Below are 19,780 nucleotides of genomic sequence, written 5' to 3'. Positions count from 1 at the left end.
TTTCCAAAATCATTATTAGGTTAACGACTTGAAAACTTCAGTTGGGATTCGTGAAGCCAGATCCAACTATTTTCTCTGTAGTTGCGTATTCTGATCTTACTTGTTATATCATATTGAGTTCTATCTTCTCTAAGATTTACTCGAGATTTATCTCCGATGGGTAAGATATAAAAATAATCACAACAGTTCTTCTTCTCAGACTCTTGTGATTACGCAATAACTTTTATGTTAATCGGTTAGGTTATTATGAGACGACTAATATTTCTAAGATGCTCTTCGGGGGTATAAGACCGAATTGTTAGTTGGTTCCTGTTCACCTTGATTTATCAAAAGACGGAACAAAAAGAGAATAAAGGATAGACATATCTGTGGGAGACAGATTTGTTTATAAGTCTTCGACTTTGGGTCGTAGCAACTCTTAGTTGTGGGTGAGATCAGCTAAGGGAATCAAGTGCGCAGAATCCGGCGTGGTTCTAGAGGCGTAAGAAAAGCGATTGTACGCTAATCGGTGTGAGACTGGGTTAAGGCTCAACTACATTCCAGTCCGAAGTTAACTTGTAGTGGGCTAGTGTCTGTAGCGTCTTAATACAATGTGGTGTTCAAAGCTGGACTAGGTCCCGGGGTTTTTCTGCAGTTGCGGTTTCCTCGTTAACAAAATTTCTGGTGTCTGTATTATTTCTTTTCCGCATTATATTTGTTTATATAACTGAAATATCACAGGTTGTGCTTAGTTCAATCAGTTGATAAATCCGACCTTGTTTGTTGGATATAACTTGATTGACACTTGGGCATTGGTCTTTGGTACCGTCCAAGTTATTTCTCATATCAATCAGGCTCACGGATTTCTATCTTTTCGATTTGTTGATTGTATTGAGAAATAGAGATAAAGCTCTTTAATATATTTATTGATTGAATCTCACTTTGAAGTTGATGCTCTCGTAATTATATTGGAGTTTAGTCCATACAGATCGCCGAACGAATTATTAGGTTTGGTTGATATACCCCGGCTTTTTCAGTGTCCGTATGAGTTCTCGAGCTGAGTAGGGTTGACGAACCCGGTTTACGAACCTTTGCACGTTGAATCGTGAACTATGCCCTAAGGTTCATGAACTGTTTCGTCAACTTTCCTAGTAAAACTTTAGCAGATGATCAAAGACTTATTTTTCAAATATGTTTAGCATTGTTATGACTCTCATAAACACCTCTAAGACATCACTGATCACTAAAACACTTGTGTATGTGCATCATGATTAAACTCTTAAGTGTTTAAATGAATATCAAATGCGTATTAGGTCATAACGCATGTTTGCCAAAGAACGGTCATTGTACACGGTTCCGTAGCCGGACCATTGTATATTATCTTCAATGTGATTTCAAGACTAATTCTCATATGCTTACTTGAATCCCTAACTAGAGTTTCATCTAAACATAAAAACTGTTTACTTGAAACTCAGGTTATCTTAACTTGAATTTGAAGCAACCCTTAATCTTGAACGTCTGTAAACAGAGATGCTCTTTCAATTGGGAAGTTCAATCCCTGACACTTCTGTGTCCTAGTTGATAGCTAGAGTCGTCCTCAATTGATCCTGGATTCCCCTGTGAAACATAATTAGGTCTATGACCAAAAGTTTTTGCTTTGGGGATTTTTGAAGCCAGGTCCGACTATCTTTTATCTTGATAGTTCGTGTATCCTGATCTTGCTGTTTTATTATCGAGGTTTTCGTAATTTAATATAACTCCGTGTAAGTGGTCCGGATTGTGATTGAACCGCTCGGAGGGTGGATTTAGTCTCAACTACATTCCAGTTTGAAGTCTGATAGTAGGTTGGTGTCTATATCGGCTTAATATTGTACGGTGTTCAAATCTAGACGAGGTCCCGTGGTTTTTCTGTTATTGCGGTTTCCTCGTTAACAAAACTTCCGGTGTCTTGTGTTTTTCTCTTTCCACATTATATTGTTTATCTTTATAATTGGATTTGCAGAAGTACATATTAAAACTTAGTAGATATGTCCATATTAATTGTGATCAATTATGAGACATGTTCTTGTAAAATTGGTATCTTGAAAGATAGATAACAAGTTTCATACTTGGCAGAATTTCGATTAATTGGACTATTTGGATACGACTAGATTGATCTTGGATATTGATTTTTGGGGTTCTTCCAAGTACTCTTCTTAACAATCAGGTTCACTGATTCCCTTGTCTAGACTCTCTGATTGATAAGAGAAAGATATAAACTATATATATACATATTGTCAGGGATCATTAATTTGGTCTACTTACGTTTGTATTAGGTTTTGTCCATACAGATTTCCGCACGGAAAAGTTGGTGGTGTACTTGGTACTTCTCCTTTGCACCACTCTTCAGAGCTTCTTTAGGTTCAAGCTTTGTTGCAGGAACTTCATTTTTCTTCAAATATCCCTCATGTTTTGCAGTGTGATACTTTCGGGGCTACTCATATTTCTGCAAATCCTATATTTCACAACAGATTGAAGCATGTTGAAATTGCATTCTGCTTTTTCATAGAATTGGTGGTTACTCAAGCTCTTAAGGTTGGGCATATCTCCACTACGGATCAACTTGCCGATGCTCTAACAAAGGCATTAGCTTCTCCAAAAATTTTACTAGTTAGTCAATTATGCATGCTAGTCATAGTATAGTCTTCGTTATGGGGCAGTCATGTTGACTGAGTCTCCTATTTCTCTTCTCTGTATAAGTATGTCTTGTATCTCCCCTTTGATCTTAGTCAAAAAAAATAATCAAGAGCCTTGTCCACCACCGACTTAGAGCTTCTGAAACTGAATCACTGGCGTGTTCTATCTACATAAGAGTGCCTTTTGTGGAATAAGTTATTCCAGTAGTTAACATGGGAGCTCTAAAAAAATTCCTACATATATTGTTAGTGATATATCTGTACACGGTTTGTTTAGTATACTAGGTTTACTAGGTTTCCCAGTTTACTAGTTCTTTCCTAGCTTAGTCTTACATAAATATAGTTCTTTCCTAGAATATCTCTATTTGTTGTAACTTCTTATGTAATCTGATTCACTATATATATCAAGAAGAATAAACCAAATATTCACAGTTGTGAAAACCATTAAACAATGTCTTATAAATACAAATCCAATATGGTATCTTCGTGCTAGGTTTTATCTCCCACAAACTTTCCTTCACAACATTGTAACAGCCTCAGTTGCTTCAATATACTGAGAAACTTTTCCTCACCTACCGAAAACAGTTTTTCTTCACAACATCGGCATCAGCAAAGCATCAGTTTATGTGACAGCCAATACTCCTACACCGGCAGCAATCGTTATTTTTCTCTCTTCACAAGCTTCAATGGGAGACGTCACTGATCCATCACCAACCAACAACACCACTGGTATTGTTGATTCTAATCCTCACCTTCATCCATCTAGTCCATATTATGTTCATCCAGCAGACAATCCTACAACTATTCTCTATCAACCGGTTCTCACAAGTGAAAACTATGCCACTTGGGTTCGCGGTTTTCGTAAGGCTTTGAGTGCTAAAGACAAACTTGGCTACATTGATGTCACCATTGTTAAGCCAGAAGTTCCAGCTGATATGCCTTACTGGCAACGCTGTGATGATCTTGTTGGCAATTGGGTTTGCAATTCCTGTGAACCAGAGATTGGTCGTAGTGTGATGTCTTTCGACACTGCTCATGAGATATGGATGGACTTGAAGAGTCGTTTTGCTCAGTCCAATGCCACAAAATTGTATGCCATCAAGCAATCGATTTCCACCTTGAAACAGGAGCATAACTCTGTTGCTCAATACTACACCCAGCTCAAAACTCTTTGGGATCAATTGGATTCTTTTCGACCTCCAACACCTTGTATTTGTCATGCTGGTAAGTCTATTATTGAACAACATAATCAAGATCGTGCTATGGAGTTTTTACAGGGGCTTCAAGATCGTTTCTATGCCTTGCGAAGCCAACTCCTAGTCACTGAACCGTTACCATCGGCTGCCAAACTGTACAATCTCGTACGCCAAGAAGAAGAGCAGCAAGGCATCAACTCCGCTGCTGTTCCAATAGTTGAATCTGCTGCTTTAGCTGCTTCTCACACAGACGCCAGATCACAGCGTCCTTCCTCGCAATTCCGTCCAGTTCCTGGCAACAGCTCCTATGGCAACAAACGACCCCGGCCCTTTTATGATCACTGTAACCGGCATGGTCACACACGACTGGTCTGTTGGAAGCTACACGGCTATCCTAATGACTCTTCAAAGGCCGTTGCTCACAATGCTACTCACAATGCTTTAGCCACAGTTGCTATACCTGCCCATCTTTCCGCGGCTCCGTCGATCACTGCTGAGCAATACGCTCAGCTCCTGAACCTGCTCAATCCGAACAGCAACAGTGTTGTGTCTCCTCTAGCGGCAAACTGCGCAGGTACGTTTTCTCCTTCCCTGTTGTCTTCTTTGCCACATGTATTTTCTTGTTCTTTGTCTACTTGGATTATAGACAGTGGTGCTACGCACCATATATGCTCTTCTATATCGTCTTTCACCACTTATGCAGTGGTTGATAAACCAATTGACGTACAATTGCCAGATGGATCGTTTACATCTGTGAGCCATATTGGCAATATTGATTTATCACCTACAATCAAATTAATTGATGTTCTTCATGTTCCCAGTTTTAAATTTTCTCATGATTCATGTGTCTTCCAGGACCTTCAAACGAACAAGGAGATTGGATGGAGTAGGCGCATTGCGGGCCTATATCATTTTAGCTTTCGTCCTTCTGTTTTTTATTTTATTGCAAATAAGAAGCCAATGGATATGTGGCATTGCCATTTAGGCCATCCCAGCGAGGATTGTTTTCGTTTATTATCTCGTACTTTTAATTGCATTGACTCCAAGAGTACTCACTCTTGTATTGTATGTCCCTTGGCTAAACAAACAAGGTTACCATTTAATAAAAGTACTTCTTAATCTTCTTATGCTTTCCAGCTAATTCATGCTGATATTTTGGGACCATTTCCGTAGCATCATGTATGGGTGCCAGATACTTTCTCACTTTAGTTGATGATTACACTCAATGCACTTGGGTTTATCTCATGGTTGTAAAATCAGAAACCCTAACGTGTTTACAAAAAAAATTCCACTTTGGAATCCGGCAATATGGACACAAGATTGCTACCATATCTTCTGGGACTCACACTAAATTCATCCGTCAACTTCAAACTTTTCGTTCTGATAATGGTTCTGAATTTAAATCTAAAGGACTACAATCTTGGTTTCACCAGAATGGTATTTTGCATCAGACAATCTGTGTCTACACGCCTCAACAAAATGGCATTGTCGAACGTAAACATAGACATCTACTCAATGTAGATCGAGCTTTACGTTTTCAGTCTAACGTTCCATTGAGTTTTTGGGGTGAATGCATATTGACTGCGGCATATTTAATCAACAAAATGCCGACCCCAGTTTTATCACACAAATCTCCTCATGAAATGCTATTGTCTACATTACCATCTTATTCTCATTTACGAGTTTTTCTTTGTCTTTGTTTTGGACGAAACTCACGTTCATCTCACAAATTTGACGCCCGTGCTAAACCGGGCATTTTTGTTGGCTATCTGTATAATCAGAAAGGCTATAAAATATATGACCTGGAATCCAAGTCAATTTACACATCCAAAGATGTTGTATTTCATGAAACGATTTTTCCATTTCATGATCTAGGTTCTCTTCCGCAATCAACTACCACTCAACATATACGCGACTCTGATATTGCTTTTTATGACTCTATTTTACTTCCCGATGGAGATAACTCTAGACAACAATCTGTTATTTCAAAGACATCTCCGGTCCCAGTGGAACAGGATTCTACTATACATTCTCGACCTGTCTTAACTAATGCCGAAACGCCATCCCCAGACAATTTTGTGATGGAAACCACATCCTCCCATTTGCAAACTGGCAACAATTCTTCTGCACTATCACATTGCAACTCACCATCATCTCTTGCGCCGGATATATCATCATCACGGCCAGTCCGTACAAAGTCTGCTCCTTCGTACTTAAAGGATTATCACTGCACTCTTCCAAAATGCAATTCCACTTCAGTTTATCCGATGACTGAATATTTGTCATTTGAAAAATTTTCCCCTGCTCATAAAGCTTTCCTAGCTAAGGTGATTCTTACGGAGGAACCCAAAACATACTCACAGGCCAAGCTATGCCCTAAATGGAGAGCAGTTATGGCCAAAGAAATTCTTGCTCTACAAGCCAACAACACTTGGATTCAGGTTGATCTTCCACCGGGTAAAGTGGGAATAGGCTGTAAATGGGTGTTTAAAATTAAATTTAATGCGGATGGTACAGTGGAACGATATAAAGCTCGCTTAGTGGCAAAAGTATATACCCAACAAGAAGGAATTGATTTTTATGATACTTTTGCTCTTGTTGCTAAACTAGTCACAATGCGTGTGCTATTATCCATTGCCGCCATTCGAGGCTGGTCCCTCCATCAACTTGATGTCAATAATGCATTTCTTCATGGAGATCTTGGTGAGGAAATATACATGAAATTACCACCTGGTTTAGGTTCTGAGGGCCACTCCAAAGTTCTTAGATTAAAAAAATCTTTATATGGGCTGAAGCAAGCTTCTAGGCAATGGTTTGCCAAATTTTCTTCAGTGTTACTTGCTGAAGGTTTTCAAAAATCATTATGTGACAATTCTCTCTTCACATATCATAAAGGCAACACATCCATCTTTGTCCTTATTTATGTAGATGATATAATTATCACTGGTACTGATAATATTTTCATCACCTCTCTCAAATCAAGACTTGCGTCCTATTTCTCAATCAAAGATTTGGGAAAATTACAATACTTCTTGGGAATAGAAGTTTCTCGTTCTTCCAAAGGAATTTTTCTCTGTCAACGGAAGTACATTCTGGATATCTTAAAGGATTCTGGACTCACTGGATCGCGCACCTCTTCATTTCCTATGGATGCGCACCTGAAACTGACATCCGAAGCTGGTACACCTTTGCCAGATCCTAGTATTTATCGGCGCTTAATTGGTCGTCTTTTATATCTTACAGTCACACGACCGGATATCACTTATGCAGTGAATTATTTAAGCCAATTTATGCAACGTCCTCATTCTTCTCATCTGGATGCTGCTAATCATGTTTTACGATACCTTAAAGGTACTATTGGTCATGGAATCTTTTTGGCCTCTTCCACTCCTTTGATACTCAAAGGATATACCGACTCTGATTGGGCAGGATTCCCAATGACCCGACGATCCACTACTGGCTATCTTGTTACTATAGGTAACATCCCAGTTTCCTGGAAATATAAAAATCAACCAACGCTTGCTCGATCATCTGCTGAGGCTGAATATCGTGCCCTTGCACATTTAACTGCAGAACTACAATGGCTTCGTTATTTGTTTCAGGATTTAAGAATTCCTTGCATTTTTCCAATCATTGTTTCCTGTGACAGTCAGACAGCTATTCACATTGCTCAAAATCCAGTGTTCCACGAGCGGATGAAGCATATCGAAATTGATTGTTATTTTGTACGGGAAAAACTGCTCAACGGCTTAATCAAACCACAACATCTACAGTCTTCTGAACAGCTTGCAGATTTATTTACAAAACCTTTAGGTGTCAAGCAATTTCAGCATTTGGTTAGCAAGTTGGGTATTCGATCTGGATCGACTCCTCCAACTTGAGGGGGGGTGTTAGCGATATATCTGTACACGGTTTGTTTAGTCTACTAGGTTTACTAGGTTTCCCAGTTTACTAGTTCTTTCCTAGCTTAGTCTTACGTAAATATAGTTCTTTCCTAGAATATCTCTATTTGTTGTAATTTCTTATGTAATCTGATTCACTATATATATCAAGAAGAATAAACCAAATATTCACAGTTGTGAAAACCATTAAACACCGTCTTCTAAATACAAATCCAATATATATGTACACCATGACAACATGTTTTTGTCCAGTGGGAGTATCAAAACACAGGTTATTTACAAGAGCGTGAGCTAGGGTGATACTGTCGATAAGTTAATCTTTGGTTTTCTTTATCGTTTTTGTCATGGTCAAGCAACAAGCTGCTGAAGAAAGGATCGGCCTTTGCTTCTTTCGCAGAGCCGCACGTGCCTAATCGTTTCTTCAGCAAACGCAGATCCCTTTCATCGTTTTTGGTTTGACTGTGGCAAACGTATCCCTTAGAAAATGGAAAAGCATAACGCAGTAGGAACATCATCTTCGATCTCAACTCACAAATGATTTGTTCAGCAGCAAAATGTCAACCAGGTATTGCGCATCCATAACACATTCGTCTTGGGGAAGCTGTTGATAAAATCAGAAAGGTTCAAAGCATAAATTGCCCATTGTTATGTCAGTGAAATTCACAGAACTTGTACCTCTTTTTCAGATATTCTTTTTCCTACCTGCTTGCAGCCTTTAGGTCTAAGATAATGTATCGCTTATCCTGCATGCAAAGAAAATAAAAACGAATATCTGAATCTGCGAAATTTTAATCCAGTGTTCAATTACCGGCATTGATTCGGGAAAGGGTGAAATGGTTAACGTTCTTGATCTTGAATACAATTAGCCTTCTATACGCGCTTCTGAATATGGTGGGAAAACTTAGTCCACTCACAAAATAAGGCGCCTATTTCTGATCAACCAACCATTTTATTTTAAACCAAACAAAATCTCTCCAAAATCGCCTATCCATACACTCTCCATCAACCTCGCCTTCTTCCCCGATGATCCAATCAATGTCTTTTGTGTCATCCCAAACTATACCTTTCTCTTTTTTCTCTCTCTTCTCTCTGTTTCTGCCATTTTCGTCTCTGTAACTCTGGGCTCCGACAGAGAAAACTACACAAAAACTTATCAGTCATGGAATCAGAAAGAGTCGAAGATGTAGACGGAGATGTATTAGCATCACTATCAACAGTACCACCGCGTCGTAAAATTCATTCGTACAGTCAACAATTAGGTTCCACTGGAAAAACAAAACGAAACAATATTCGGAAACATAGTTTAGACGAAATACCATCTAAAGGGATGGAACGTTACTTCAATGATTCATCTGATGATGATTTCGTACCTTCTTCTACTACTACTGCGAATAACAACAACAATTCAAACGATCAGTACAATAATAATTTCAGTTCTTCAGATAGAAATCCTGACAATTACTCTGACGACGATGATGATAATGATAAGTTCTGTAAACAACCTTTACAGGAATTTATTGCTAGTTGTGGTGGTAATGGCATATTTAAAGTTCCGATACGTGCAGCTGAACATCCCGGTCGTCCACCGAATTTAGAGTTACGGCCACATCCGTTGCGCGAAACTCAAGTCGGGTCGTTTTTAAGAACAATCGTTTCTACTGAGAATCAATTATGGGCAGGTCAAGAATGTGGGGTGAGGTTCTGGAATTTTGATGATTATTATTCCGTTGGTTGTGGTGCTGCTGTTTCTGCCTTGGAGAAAACTAAGAAAGGTGATGAAGATTCTGCACCATTCTATCAGTCTGCCCAAACTTCACCAGTATTGTGTTTGATTGTTGATTCTGGAAATAAATTGATTTGGAGTGGGCATAAAGATGGTAAGATCAGGTCATGGAAAATGGATCCACCTTCGGATGGTACTCCTTTTAAAGAAGGTTTAAGTTGGAATGCTCATCGCGGACCTGTTCTTTCTTTGATTATGACCTCTTTCGGTAAATTGTTTCGTCATTTGAAGCGCTTGTCATGTATAAACCGATACATTGCATTTGAGCTTTCTTATCTGATAAGCGCATTTGGTTACTTTGAACTGCAGGTGATATATGGTCAGGTTCTGAAGGTGGTGTAGTCAAGGTCTGGCCTTGGGAACCCATCGAAAAATCGCTATCTTTGAAGGTCGAGGAAAGACACATGGCTGCCTTGTTAGTTGAGAGGTCATTTGTTGACCTTAGGACTCAAGTTACCGTAAATGGAGTTTGCTCCATATCTGCTTCAGATGTAAAGTTTCTCTTATCTGATAACTGTAGAGCCAAAGTATGGAGTGCTGGGCAGTTGTCCTTTGCATTGTGGTATGTGCTTGTTTCATTGCCTTTTTGTTTTTCCAAAAAGCCTTAACGTCTAGATTTCTCATCTTACATTCTAGTCATGCTGAGGCATCTATAATTGGTTTCTTCTGCAGGGACGCGCGGACGAAGGAACTTCTGAAAGTGTTTAATATTGAAGGGCAGGTTGAGAATCGAGTTGACATGTCATCAGTTGGGGAGCCATCTGCAGAAGATGAGATGAAAGCAAAGTTAAGCACCTCATCAAAGAAGGAGAAGTCGCAAGGTCCATTTAGCTTTTTTACGCGCTCACGGAATGCTTTGATGGGAGCAGCTGATGCTGTACGTCGAGTTGCAGCAAAGGGAGGATTTGGGGAAGATAATAAAAGAACAGAAGCAATAATCATGGCTACAGATGGAATGATTTGGACAGGATGTTCTACTGGTTTGCTTGTGCAGTGGGATGGAAACGGCACTCGTCTACAAGATTTCAATTACCAATCATGTGCTGTTCAGTGTTTCTGTGCTTTTGGGACCCGGATATGGGTAGGATATGTGAATGGTACGGTTCAGATAATGGATCTGGAGGGTAATCTTCTCGGTGGATGGGTTGCTCATAGTTGTCCTGTAATAAGAATGGCTGTTGGAGCTGGTTATGTATTTACATTGGCGAATCATGGTGGTATTCGCGGATGGCATATGGCCTCCCCTTGCCCTCTTGACAACATTTTGAGATCAGAACTGAGCAGCAAGGAAATACTATATACAAAACAAGATCATATTAACATATTGATAGGCACGTGGAACGTAGGACAAGGAAAACCCCCGCATGATGCACTGGTACTCTGGCTGGGTTCTGCTTCGCCAGAGGTTGGCATTGTTGTTGTTGGGTTACAAGAAGTTGAAATGGGTGCAGGTTTTCTTGCAATGTCTGCTGCAAAAGAATCTGTAAGTGTTTTATCATTTTGTCTTGTATCGGTTTCTATTGTGACCATTTTCTAATTTTTACAAATCACACATTGCATTAGCTGAAATTCATTCAATTGAATTTTCTTCTCTTTTCTTTACTCTTTAACCATTTTGGATTTCTGTCTATAGGTGGGACTTGAGGGGAGTTCCATTGGTCAGGCGTGGCTGGATGCAATAGGAAAAGCCTTGGATGAAGGGACAACTTTTGAGCGTGCAGGTTCGAGGCAGCTAGCAGGGTTGCTTATAGCTTCATGGTGAGTATATGCATACTTTTCCCTAATTATAGTCAGTTCTGCTTCTATATCATTTGCAGCGATTTTCTTAGACGTGCATCGGTCCTTCGTGACTTCACAACTTACATACTGACTTGTCTAAACGGGTGTTGTATCAAGCTGCAACACGTTTTCCATTAGTTTGTTTTATCTACTTTTTGAGTTGTTTCCAGGTTTAGAAAGAGCCTTAAAGCAAATATTGGGGATATCGATGCTGCAGCAGTTCCATGTGGTTTTGGCCGTGCAATTGGTAATAAGGTATGCCTATTCTTTGGCGTCAAAGATAGAAGAGTGCTAAAGGAGTGAGTTTAGCGTTTTCATTTTTTATTTTTATTTTTGGTGTTATTACGGATACCACTGACATCAGATGTTTGTTTGAGCAGGGAGGCGTAGGTTTGAGAATGAGGGTTTATGATCGAAAACTTTGCTTTGTGAACTGTCACCTTGCTGCGCATTTAGAAGCAGTCAATCGGCGAAATGCAGATTTTGATCATATTTTCAAAAATTTAAGTTTTAGCCGACCATCTAACCTTATCAATGCTTCATCTAGTATGACTCTACTTTTTTTTTTTTTTTTGTTCTGTTGTTCTTTTGTCATAATTGGTTCAACATCTTGGCTTATACATATTTGCTATTTGTCCTTTGCAGCTGGTGCATCGTCTGCTGTCCAAATGCCTCGCGGTGCAAATGTACATTAGTTCTACTGAATCCCTTAGTTTGTTTCTTTCAGCTCTGTAATCCCCTCCAAGCAACAGCAAAAACAAGATGAATAATTTTCTGGTTTCAGGCTGCGGGCAATCAATCCGAAGATGGGAGGCCTGAGTTAGCTGAAGCAGATCTCGTTGTATTTCTCGGTGATTTCAATTACCGGCTTCATGGTATTTCTTATGATGAAGCAAGGGACTTTGTATCACAAAGATGCTTTGATTGGCTTAGAGAAAGGGATCAGCTCAGAAAGGAGATGAAAGCTGGGAAAGTCTTCCAAGGGATGCGCGAAGGGATCATAAAGTTCCCTCCTACATACAAGTTCGAGAGGCACAAACCAGGCTTAGGAGGTACATGTGTACTAGATCAAAGTAAGTGTTCCCATTTGGCTTGGATCATCCAGAGGTATTAACAATTTTGCTTTCTCCTAGGATATGATTCTGGTGAAAAGAAGCGAATTCCTGCCTGGTGTGACAGAATATTATATCGCGATACTCGTCCTGGTACAGAGGCTGACTGCAATTTGGAGTGTCCTGTAATTGTTTCAATACTAAAGTAAGTTACTCTATGTGCACGATTCAAATCTGGAATATAAATAGCTCAAAAATGAGTTACAACGCGTCTCTTACTTATTTATTTTCTTGTGTCAGGTATGAGGCTGTAATGGAGGTTACAGATAGTGATCACAAGCCTGTGCGCAATATAATGAGTGTTGATATAGCTCATGCAGATGAATCAATAAGAAGAAAAGAATACGGAGAAATTATTCAAACTGATGAGAAAGTTAAGTCTATGCTAGAGGAATCATATGTAGTTCCAGAAACTGTAGTTAACTCCGCAAACATACTACTTTCGAATCAGGATAAATTCATATTACGAATCACTAACAAATGCTCCAAAGACACTGCAATCTTCGAAATCATTTGCATTGCTCATTCCACTGTCAAAGAAGAGGAGGATGAAGCATCTGACCAGCAATCTACAAAAGGTTCCTTCGGATTTCCTCGCTGGCTTGAGGTAACCACTCTTAAGATGCATAGAATTTCCAGCTGCAGTTTAACTCCTCATAATTATTCAAACTAATAACTGTGTGATGAACCAGGTTAATCCAGCAGTTGGTGTAATCAGACCTGGCGAAAGTGCGGAAGTGACGGTACAACACGAGGAATTCCATACTCTTGAAGAGTTTGTGGATGGAGTACCACAAAACTGGTGGTCGTCTCAACAAGACTCGAGAGATAAAGAAGTGATATTGAGTTTGAATACCCAAGGCAGTTTTTCCACCAGGACTAACAGGCAACAAATTACAGTCCGCCATAGCTTCTCATCAAAGACCAATATAAGGATTGACTCGAAAGGCAGCCATAGTTCCAAAAAGGGTCAGAATAGTCGAACCTCTTCTCACCACTCTGACAACTTTGAAGCCGATAATTAATCAAACCTTCCTGGAAAAGGAAAAGGAAAAACAAAATCAGAAAATGTAAATGTGGGGAAGAAATCCAAGCTTTAGTAAAGCTCAGCAAGTTCATGATTCTACTACGGGCGCGTTGTAAATAGCCATGATGAGACTAAGCCATATGGAGGAGGTTCGATTTTGTTCGTTATGTTCATGATTCAACCAAAAATATGTTCGATTTTGTTTAAGCTTTTCAAGTCCATGTCTTCATGTGTTGTAAGAATTCTTTTCGACTCACTTTTTTCTTTTTTCTTTTTTGGACCTGTATAATAGAGAGTTTACATCAGATGGTAGTACTATTTGATAATTCTGTTTAGAGAATACTAAACTTGATCTAATTTGATTCCTATGATTGGTGTGAGACTGCCCAAAAGTATCTGGTTCTATTCAAGTTACATACCTGAGCATTGCAGTAGGCTCTGACCCCCTCCAGTTCTGCATAGGCATGTTATCTTAGATGTGATTTTCAAATTTCAATCACCTTTACAACCTTTGTAATTTGTCTTTGAATATCTTAATTTTAGAGGGATAAAATGCTTTTAACTTTCATAAACTTTCTTGGAATTAGCTCATTACAAACACTTAAAATATGAAGAAAGATGTGCAAGAGATAACATGCGAGAGTAAGTGAAACAATCAATTTAGCAAGTACATTATTAACCAAAATTACAATCTTTTTCCTCTCACCAAACGGCTGCTGTGCTGTGGTCTAACTACATGGAATAAGTTATTCCAGTAGTTAACATGGGAGCTCTAAAAAAAATCCTGCAGATTGGCATGTACAGCATGGCCACCATGTTTTCATCCGGTGAGAGTATCAAAACACAGTTTATTTACAACAGTTAGGGTGATAAATACTGTCGATGAGTTAATATTTGGTTTCTTCGTCCTATTTGTGTCAGTTAAATGTCATGGTCAAGCAACAAGCTGCTGAAGGATGAATCAGCTATTGCTTCTTTCGCAGAACAGCAAGTGCCTAGTCGTTTCTTCAGTGAACGTAGATCCCTTTCATCATTTTTAGTTCGACTCTGGAAGGCAAATGCAGTTATGAATAAAAGTAGGCTGAATTAGAAAATGGAAACATATAGGAGAAGAAAAAGGGATATCATCTTTGATCTCAACTCACAAATGATTTCTTCAGCAGCAAAATGTCAACCAGGTATTGCAGCCATAACACATTCGTCTTGGGGAAGCTGTTGACCAGGAAAATAAAAAAGGTTCAAGACATGAATCGTCCACTGTTATGACAACATATGAAAGCCTTAGGCCTTAAAACATAAGATGCTTCCTTCTGCTCTTACAGGTCCAATTAGTAAAAGTACAGAGATCCACAACCATACCTTCCTTCCCAGCACTCTTCAGTAACCTCCCTCATCTGCCTATATGTTTCTGACTGCGAAAAATGAAAAAGCCTAGTCAATGAAATTCACAGAACGCCAGACTTACACATCTTTTTCAGATATTCTTTTTCTTACCTGCTTACAACCTTTAGGACCCTTGAACAGATCTGGATCGTTAGATAGGTCAAGATAATGTATTGCTTCTCCTGCATGCAAAAATAAAACGAATGTCTGAATCTGCAATATTTTAAATAAAATAATAAATGCCTCCAGTATCTGAGTAGATAATTACCGGTATTGATTCTGGAAAGGGTGAAATCAATTATTGATACTGACAATCCAAACGTTCTTGCCCACATTTGTCTTCCCTCGAGAACAAATTTTTTACTTTCAGCTTGCGTATGAGTTAAAAGGATATTTCCCCTGTAGAGGTAATTTGATGTCAGCTCCGTAATAGTATATCTTGGAGGTAATTATATCTAGTAGTAATGTAATAGATGATTAAATTAGACCAGTGGAGATCTCGATGTTCAAATTCATAAGCAGCTTCTGCCACAGCTAAGGCAGCTGCAACCTGAAATGTAGAATAAGAGATAAATTCAGTTACATATAATTTATAAACCTGTGGAAAATGGATTTGTCAAAGAGTTGAGAAAGTCAGAACCCCACCTGAACCAATAAGCTCTGGGCTTCTTCAAAATCCGAGAGCACAAAGCTTTCAAGGTCTTTACCACCATGCGCTAGGACAAAAACAAGATAGCACTAAACAAAATTTAATTAGATTAGCAATTAAATTGCGGAAAACAAACAACTCAATCTGTGGATTCTGTACCCTGGATGTTGCTGGGCAGAATCATGTAGGGTTAGTTTTGGTGAGGGTAGATTTTCTCAGAGTATGAATACTGTGAGGAAAATCACCTCATGCCGGACAAGAAACATTTAGATTATTCTTACAAGTAATAGAACTACGAGCTCCAGCTCGATAAAAAGGTTATGATACTAAATTCATTATAATGGTTTGAAATAGATTGTGAGGAATTCAGATGTAGAGAAGATTTCCCTATCGGAAAAATTAGTCTGTTGGGATGAAACTAACCTGTTCTTCTGGAAATTCTTTAGGGTGGTCGTTTGCTGATTTATTTGTTACATCCCAATCATCCCATGCTTTTATGAGGGAAGCATCATATACACCTTGACAAACTCGTACACTGTGCAGATATAAACATGATATCCTTTTTAAGTTCGCGTCGAAATATTATGGAAGCAACTTATCTTTCTTTATTGCAGATTCTAGACCACAGGTTTGACTATCAACTGAAATGGAAACCATGTTGACCTAGGTGTAAGAGCAACGACTATGATAACATGACCTAACAAATCAATCATAGTATACTAAGGCATGATCAATCTAAAGACGGTAAGCATGATGGATGTGTTTATGCAGAGGCAGCACATACTCTATTGTTTCTATGAAGGTTGTGCATGTGTTATCTAAATCGCCTTCTTGACCTTTTAAACTGTTCAGAGCCCAGGAAAGCAATACCTCCTCCAGCAATTCTGAGGATCTCTGACAAAAACAAGGTGATGCGTTAAAATAAAACAAAACAACGGTCCTGTATAATAATAATTCACTGAAACCCCTCGGTAATAGTATATGCCCTCGAGTTGGGAAGCAAAGGAATAAACTTGAAAGTCAGAATGCCCTCGAGTTGGGAAGCAAAACTTGAAAGTCAGAAGACACGAATATACGTTTTTCCAACCAAAAAATGAACCTTTCGAACACAGTTAAAATAGTTGCGAACTTTATATCGATAAAAAGCCTGAAAATAATCACCCTGAAGAAAGAAATATAACTGGCCTTAATACCTTTTGTACTTCCCCATTCACTTTAAAATCACCGTCGATCGGCACTATTTTGCAGACTCTCCCACCAGCCATGAAGGCTTCTCCAAATGTTCCCTCACCAATCTTCTCTATACTGCCAGGGTCGCTGTTTTCAAGATAATCCAAATTTTCCATCAGAAGAAATATGAACATGGCCAAATTTAAACCCAGCATAAAAGACAGGCATGCCTACAGACTACAGCTAAAAAGAGCAAACTAAAATGCATAGGGGATTAGAGTTTTGAGGCGCGCACAGTGCATGCGTCCCACGTGGATGCCCTATTTGTCGTTGGATGGGCAACATGTTGAGCTAAATGCCTGGCATTATGGTGATATAGGGCACCATGTGCAACACATGTGCAGGCAGTCAAATCTTTATTTTATAATAAGCACAAAGGATAGTGGCTTTGAAATAAATAGACAACGAACCAGTGCTGAGAGAACAAGTCCAATAGTGTGGAAGGAGCGGACTGCCTGCAAGCTGCTAGCAGTGACATAAATGGATCCTGCTGATTATCATCCAAAAAGGACAATCGTTGCGTCAAAGAAAGCCTTTCAATTGACTTTTGTATTTCTTCACAACCTTCATCAACCATAGTCGAAGCTTCTGCTTTGCTCTTTTCTGAGTCCTTGTCGATGACACTTGAACTGGTCTGTAGAGGAAGCAAATCCAAGGAGAGTCTTCGAGCTACCCTTTCTGGGGTTTTCTCCTCTGATATCATGGGACCTTCACTGTTGATACACTCCAATGGCATCGTCGGAGTCTTCAATATATTAGTTAACGTGCTAGAAGGTCCACAACTGAAATTCAGATTCTTTGCGACTAGCCATTTGCCCAATCTGGTGTTTAATTTCGGTAAAACTAAGTAATCACTTTGGGTAGCACCCATTTCCCATGTACAGAAGGTTTTAGGTGAAGGACTTTCCTCCAACAACTCAAACGAGTCAACCTCTTGGAAGTATGCCTTTTCCTTTTCAAAATTTGTAGGTATCACATTCTTCTTCTGCGAGCAAAACAAAGATAAAAACAAGAATCACACGGTTATAGAAATTAGTTTCGCGTCTCCACTTCAGTCCATATTGCAAATAAGTACAAGTTGTAAGAACATACTCTAGGGATGGGCGGTTTCCTTTTGACTCCCTTTTGTTGTCTCAATGGAGGTTGATAACGTACGCATGGTGATGAGATGGCAATACTAGTTCTTCCTCTGTCATATACAAACACTTATATCTTCAATAAACTGGCTGACCAAATATATCCATCAGTAAAATTTAATAACGCAAATCTCTCTTGGGGTAGGATCCTTAAACATGCTTAGTTTGATGTTATCATTATACTTTAACTAACGGTTGAAATTCGAACTGGTAGAACGTAAGGTTACACATAACGGAGTGCGTATATGTTTTTTTAAATGTAATGCACAATGAAAAGAACATACAACAAAATTATTAGCTTGTCATTAGATTTCATTTGGGTGCCACGAAAAAGAACATGCGCCAAATTGTAAAGACAGTCAATTTAAGCATGTCAAGGCATATCTCTAACCAACATCTTACAAAATGTGGTTTGGATTGCCTACCCCCTGTTGAATGGGCAACCCACTGGGTGAATGGCTAGCATATACAAGACTATAGTGAATTTGGCACCGCGTGCACCAATGGCGCAAAGCATTCAAACATTTTACTTACAAAATGGCTTAGGTTATCAAAATCGACAGGTATCCATTGTGTAAAAACATAAAAATGAAAACTGTACACAAATTAAGACAATTAGGGCAAAACCTGATGGAAAGGGAACGGTTCCAACTGATCTTCCGAGCTGCCAAATTCAAGCGATTATGCTTTTGTGGGAAAACCCCTCTGAGTATTAAAAAGATTCAAACTTTAATCAATAAAAGTAACAACTGATCAAAACGAAAACAAACCAATACCATAAACGCCCAGATACTATAAAGGGATCTAATAATTCCTACCTTATTTCGTGACTGTCGTTATCAGTACTTCTTTCTCTTCTTCTTCTGTAAATTACTGCAACTTCTGGTTGTTGTTGTGGTGTTTCTTCTTCATTTATAGTAGTTGAAGCAATTTCTGACCAGATATCAACGACGCCATTGGTGCCTGTAATTAGAAAAGGGAAAAAAAAAATTGAACATTCAGATGAGAGAGAGTTTTGTTGGATTATAGAAAATGGAAAGTTAGGGTTTTTAGTGAAACTACCCATTGCACAGACGACGAGAGAGAGCGAGTTGGGCCAACGGATACTGAAACGTCAGAAGTCATACTATGATTTAAGAGAGTGAGGGCGATTTTCAAACCATTTTGGGCGGGACGTAGTCATAAATATTGGAAGATTAGGTTTTCACGGCAGACCTGTCATGGAGGTCCTTTTTAGGTGAGCTATTTTCGAACCACGTGAGAACATACGATAGAAATGTACTGAATGTTTGGATTTGGGTCTTGTCTTGGCCAAGATCAGGACACTTTGATATATTGATTGCCCTGGAGAGTTAGAATGTGAGATATAAATTTTGTGTAATTGTTGATTAAATCTGTTGGTAAGTAGAAAATGTGAGAACTTGCAGAGAAGTTCTATTAACAGTCACGGATAAACATAATATTAGTTAGTCAACCTAGTTTACTGCGTGATCAAATGAAAATCACACAACTAAAGAACTCGAGTGATACCTTAGTGTGTTCCTTGATGGCTTACAGTGTATTTATATTATTTGGTGAGACTAGGAGTTTTCCAAATTATAGAGTGTATTTGTTATCTTATGGTTGGTGATAATTTGTAACGAATGAAGAAGGATTCTTCGATCTACTCTCTCCTTATTGCTTGCAACTTAACCAATTTTAATTGTTTATTATTATTTACTCTGCTTTGAAATGCGGCACAATACCCTCCTTTGGTTTTCTTATGATAACAGAAAAACTCATTGTTATTAGTGAAACGAACTTATCATCTCTCACTGCAGACTATTTTGTCGGCAAACCTTGGTGGCTTATTGGCCTATTTTGCTGCCTTCTGTGTTAAACTCATGTGCAAATGCAACCCTAGAAGAAAGTTCTGAAGGTTTCAAGATT

The 19,780-nt window shown here is 38.9% G+C and overlaps 3 protein-coding genes and 1 long non-coding RNA gene across 5 annotated transcripts; 2 read left to right on the top strand and 2 right to left on the bottom strand.

Moving 5' to 3' along the window:
* The first annotated feature begins 3,340 nt into the window (after positions 1-3,340).
* On the top strand, positions 3,341-4,740 carry LOC113350688. The gene is made up of 3 exons (XM_026594818.1): positions 3,341-4,424; positions 4,554-4,616; positions 4,706-4,740. Exons 1-3 carry the CDS (start codon positions 3,341-3,343, stop codon positions 4,738-4,740), a joined length of 1,182 nt encoding a protein of 393 aa, XP_026450603.1.
* A 3,168-nt stretch (positions 4,741-7,908) lies between these two features.
* On the bottom strand, positions 7,909-8,605 carry LOC113352998. Its single transcript, XR_003361024.1, has 2 exons — positions 8,455-8,605; positions 7,909-8,353 (listed from the first exon to the last, which is right to left on the bottom strand). It is a non-coding gene; the product is annotated as an uncharacterized LOC113352998 (long non-coding RNA).
* Positions 8,606-8,778: 173 nt separating this feature from the next.
* On the top strand, positions 8,779-13,810 carry LOC113347019 (type I inositol polyphosphate 5-phosphatase 12-like). 2 transcript variants are annotated; one of them, XM_026590590.1, is made up of 11 exons: positions 8,781-9,743; positions 9,845-10,097; positions 10,208-11,018; positions 11,169-11,293; positions 11,485-11,569; positions 11,695-11,860; positions 11,960-12,000; positions 12,099-12,366; positions 12,448-12,571; positions 12,667-13,033; positions 13,119-13,810. In XM_026590590.1, exons 1-11 carry the CDS (start codon positions 8,912-8,914, stop codon positions 13,449-13,451), a joined length of 3,405 nt encoding a protein of 1,134 aa, XP_026446375.1. In that variant the 5' UTR covers positions 8,781-8,911; the 3' UTR covers positions 13,452-13,810. The 2 variants fall into 2 exon arrangements, with proteins under 2 accessions (XP_026446374.1, XP_026446375.1); XM_026590589.1 differs by having other exon boundaries at positions 8,779-9,743; positions 11,695-12,000.
* A 290-nt stretch (positions 13,811-14,100) lies between these two features.
* Positions 14,101-19,305, bottom strand: LOC113347020 (serine/threonine-protein kinase haspin homolog). Its single transcript, XM_026590592.1, has 15 exons — positions 18,914-19,305; positions 18,670-18,814; positions 18,479-18,556; positions 17,808-17,904; positions 17,126-17,700; positions 16,679-16,802; positions 16,270-16,379; positions 15,909-16,020; positions 15,482-15,574; positions 15,325-15,386; positions 15,105-15,235; positions 14,948-15,018; positions 14,813-14,865; positions 14,599-14,665; positions 14,101-14,500 (listed from the first exon to the last, which is right to left on the bottom strand). Exons 1-15 carry the CDS (start codon positions 18,915-18,917, stop codon positions 14,375-14,377), a joined length of 1,848 nt encoding a protein of 615 aa, XP_026446377.1. The 5' UTR covers positions 18,918-19,305; the 3' UTR covers positions 14,101-14,374.
* Between the last annotated feature and the right edge of the window lie 475 nt (positions 19,306-19,780).

This window comes from Papaver somniferum, chromosome 2, assembly GCF_003573695.1.
Source record: "Papaver somniferum cultivar HN1 chromosome 2, ASM357369v1, whole genome shotgun sequence".
Taxonomy (NCBI): Eukaryota; Viridiplantae; Streptophyta; class Magnoliopsida; order Ranunculales; family Papaveraceae; genus Papaver; species Papaver somniferum.
This window is presented reverse-complemented; position numbering and strand designations above follow the sequence as displayed.

Excerpts from the sequence above, each read along its gene's own strand:
- LOC113350688 (XM_026594818.1), top strand. The coding sequence starts at position 3,341 with ATGGGAGACGTCACTGATCCATCACCAACCAACAACACCACTGGTATT. Across the intron at positions 4,425-4,553 it reads TCTAGCGGCAAACTGCGCAG|TGGTTGATAAACCAATTGAC; the intron begins GTACGTTTTCTC and ends CCACTTATGCAG. Across the intron at positions 4,617-4,705 it reads TACATCTGTGAGCCATATTG|GACCTTCAAACGAACAAGGA; the intron begins GCAATATTGATT and ends TGTGTCTTCCAG.
- LOC113347020 (XM_026590592.1), bottom strand. Across the intron at positions 16,803-17,125 it reads GACTTGTTCTCTCAGCACTG|CGACCCTGGCAGTATAGAGA; the intron begins GTTCGTTGTCTA and ends TCTTGAAAACAG. Across the intron at positions 16,021-16,269 it reads ACCTTCATAGAAACAATAGA|TGTACGAGTTTGTCAAGGTG; the intron begins GTATGTGCTGCC and ends ATATCTGCACAG.
- LOC113347019 (XM_026590589.1), top strand. The coding sequence starts at position 8,912 with ATGGAATCAGAAAGAGTCGAAGATGTAGACGGAGATGTATTAGCATCA. Across the intron at positions 11,019-11,168 it reads TGTCTGCTGCAAAAGAATCT|GTGGGACTTGAGGGGAGTTC; the intron begins GTAAGTGTTTTA and ends TTCTGTCTATAG. Across the intron at positions 13,034-13,118 it reads GATTTCCTCGCTGGCTTGAG|GTTAATCCAGCAGTTGGTGT; the intron begins GTAACCACTCTT and ends GTGATGAACCAG.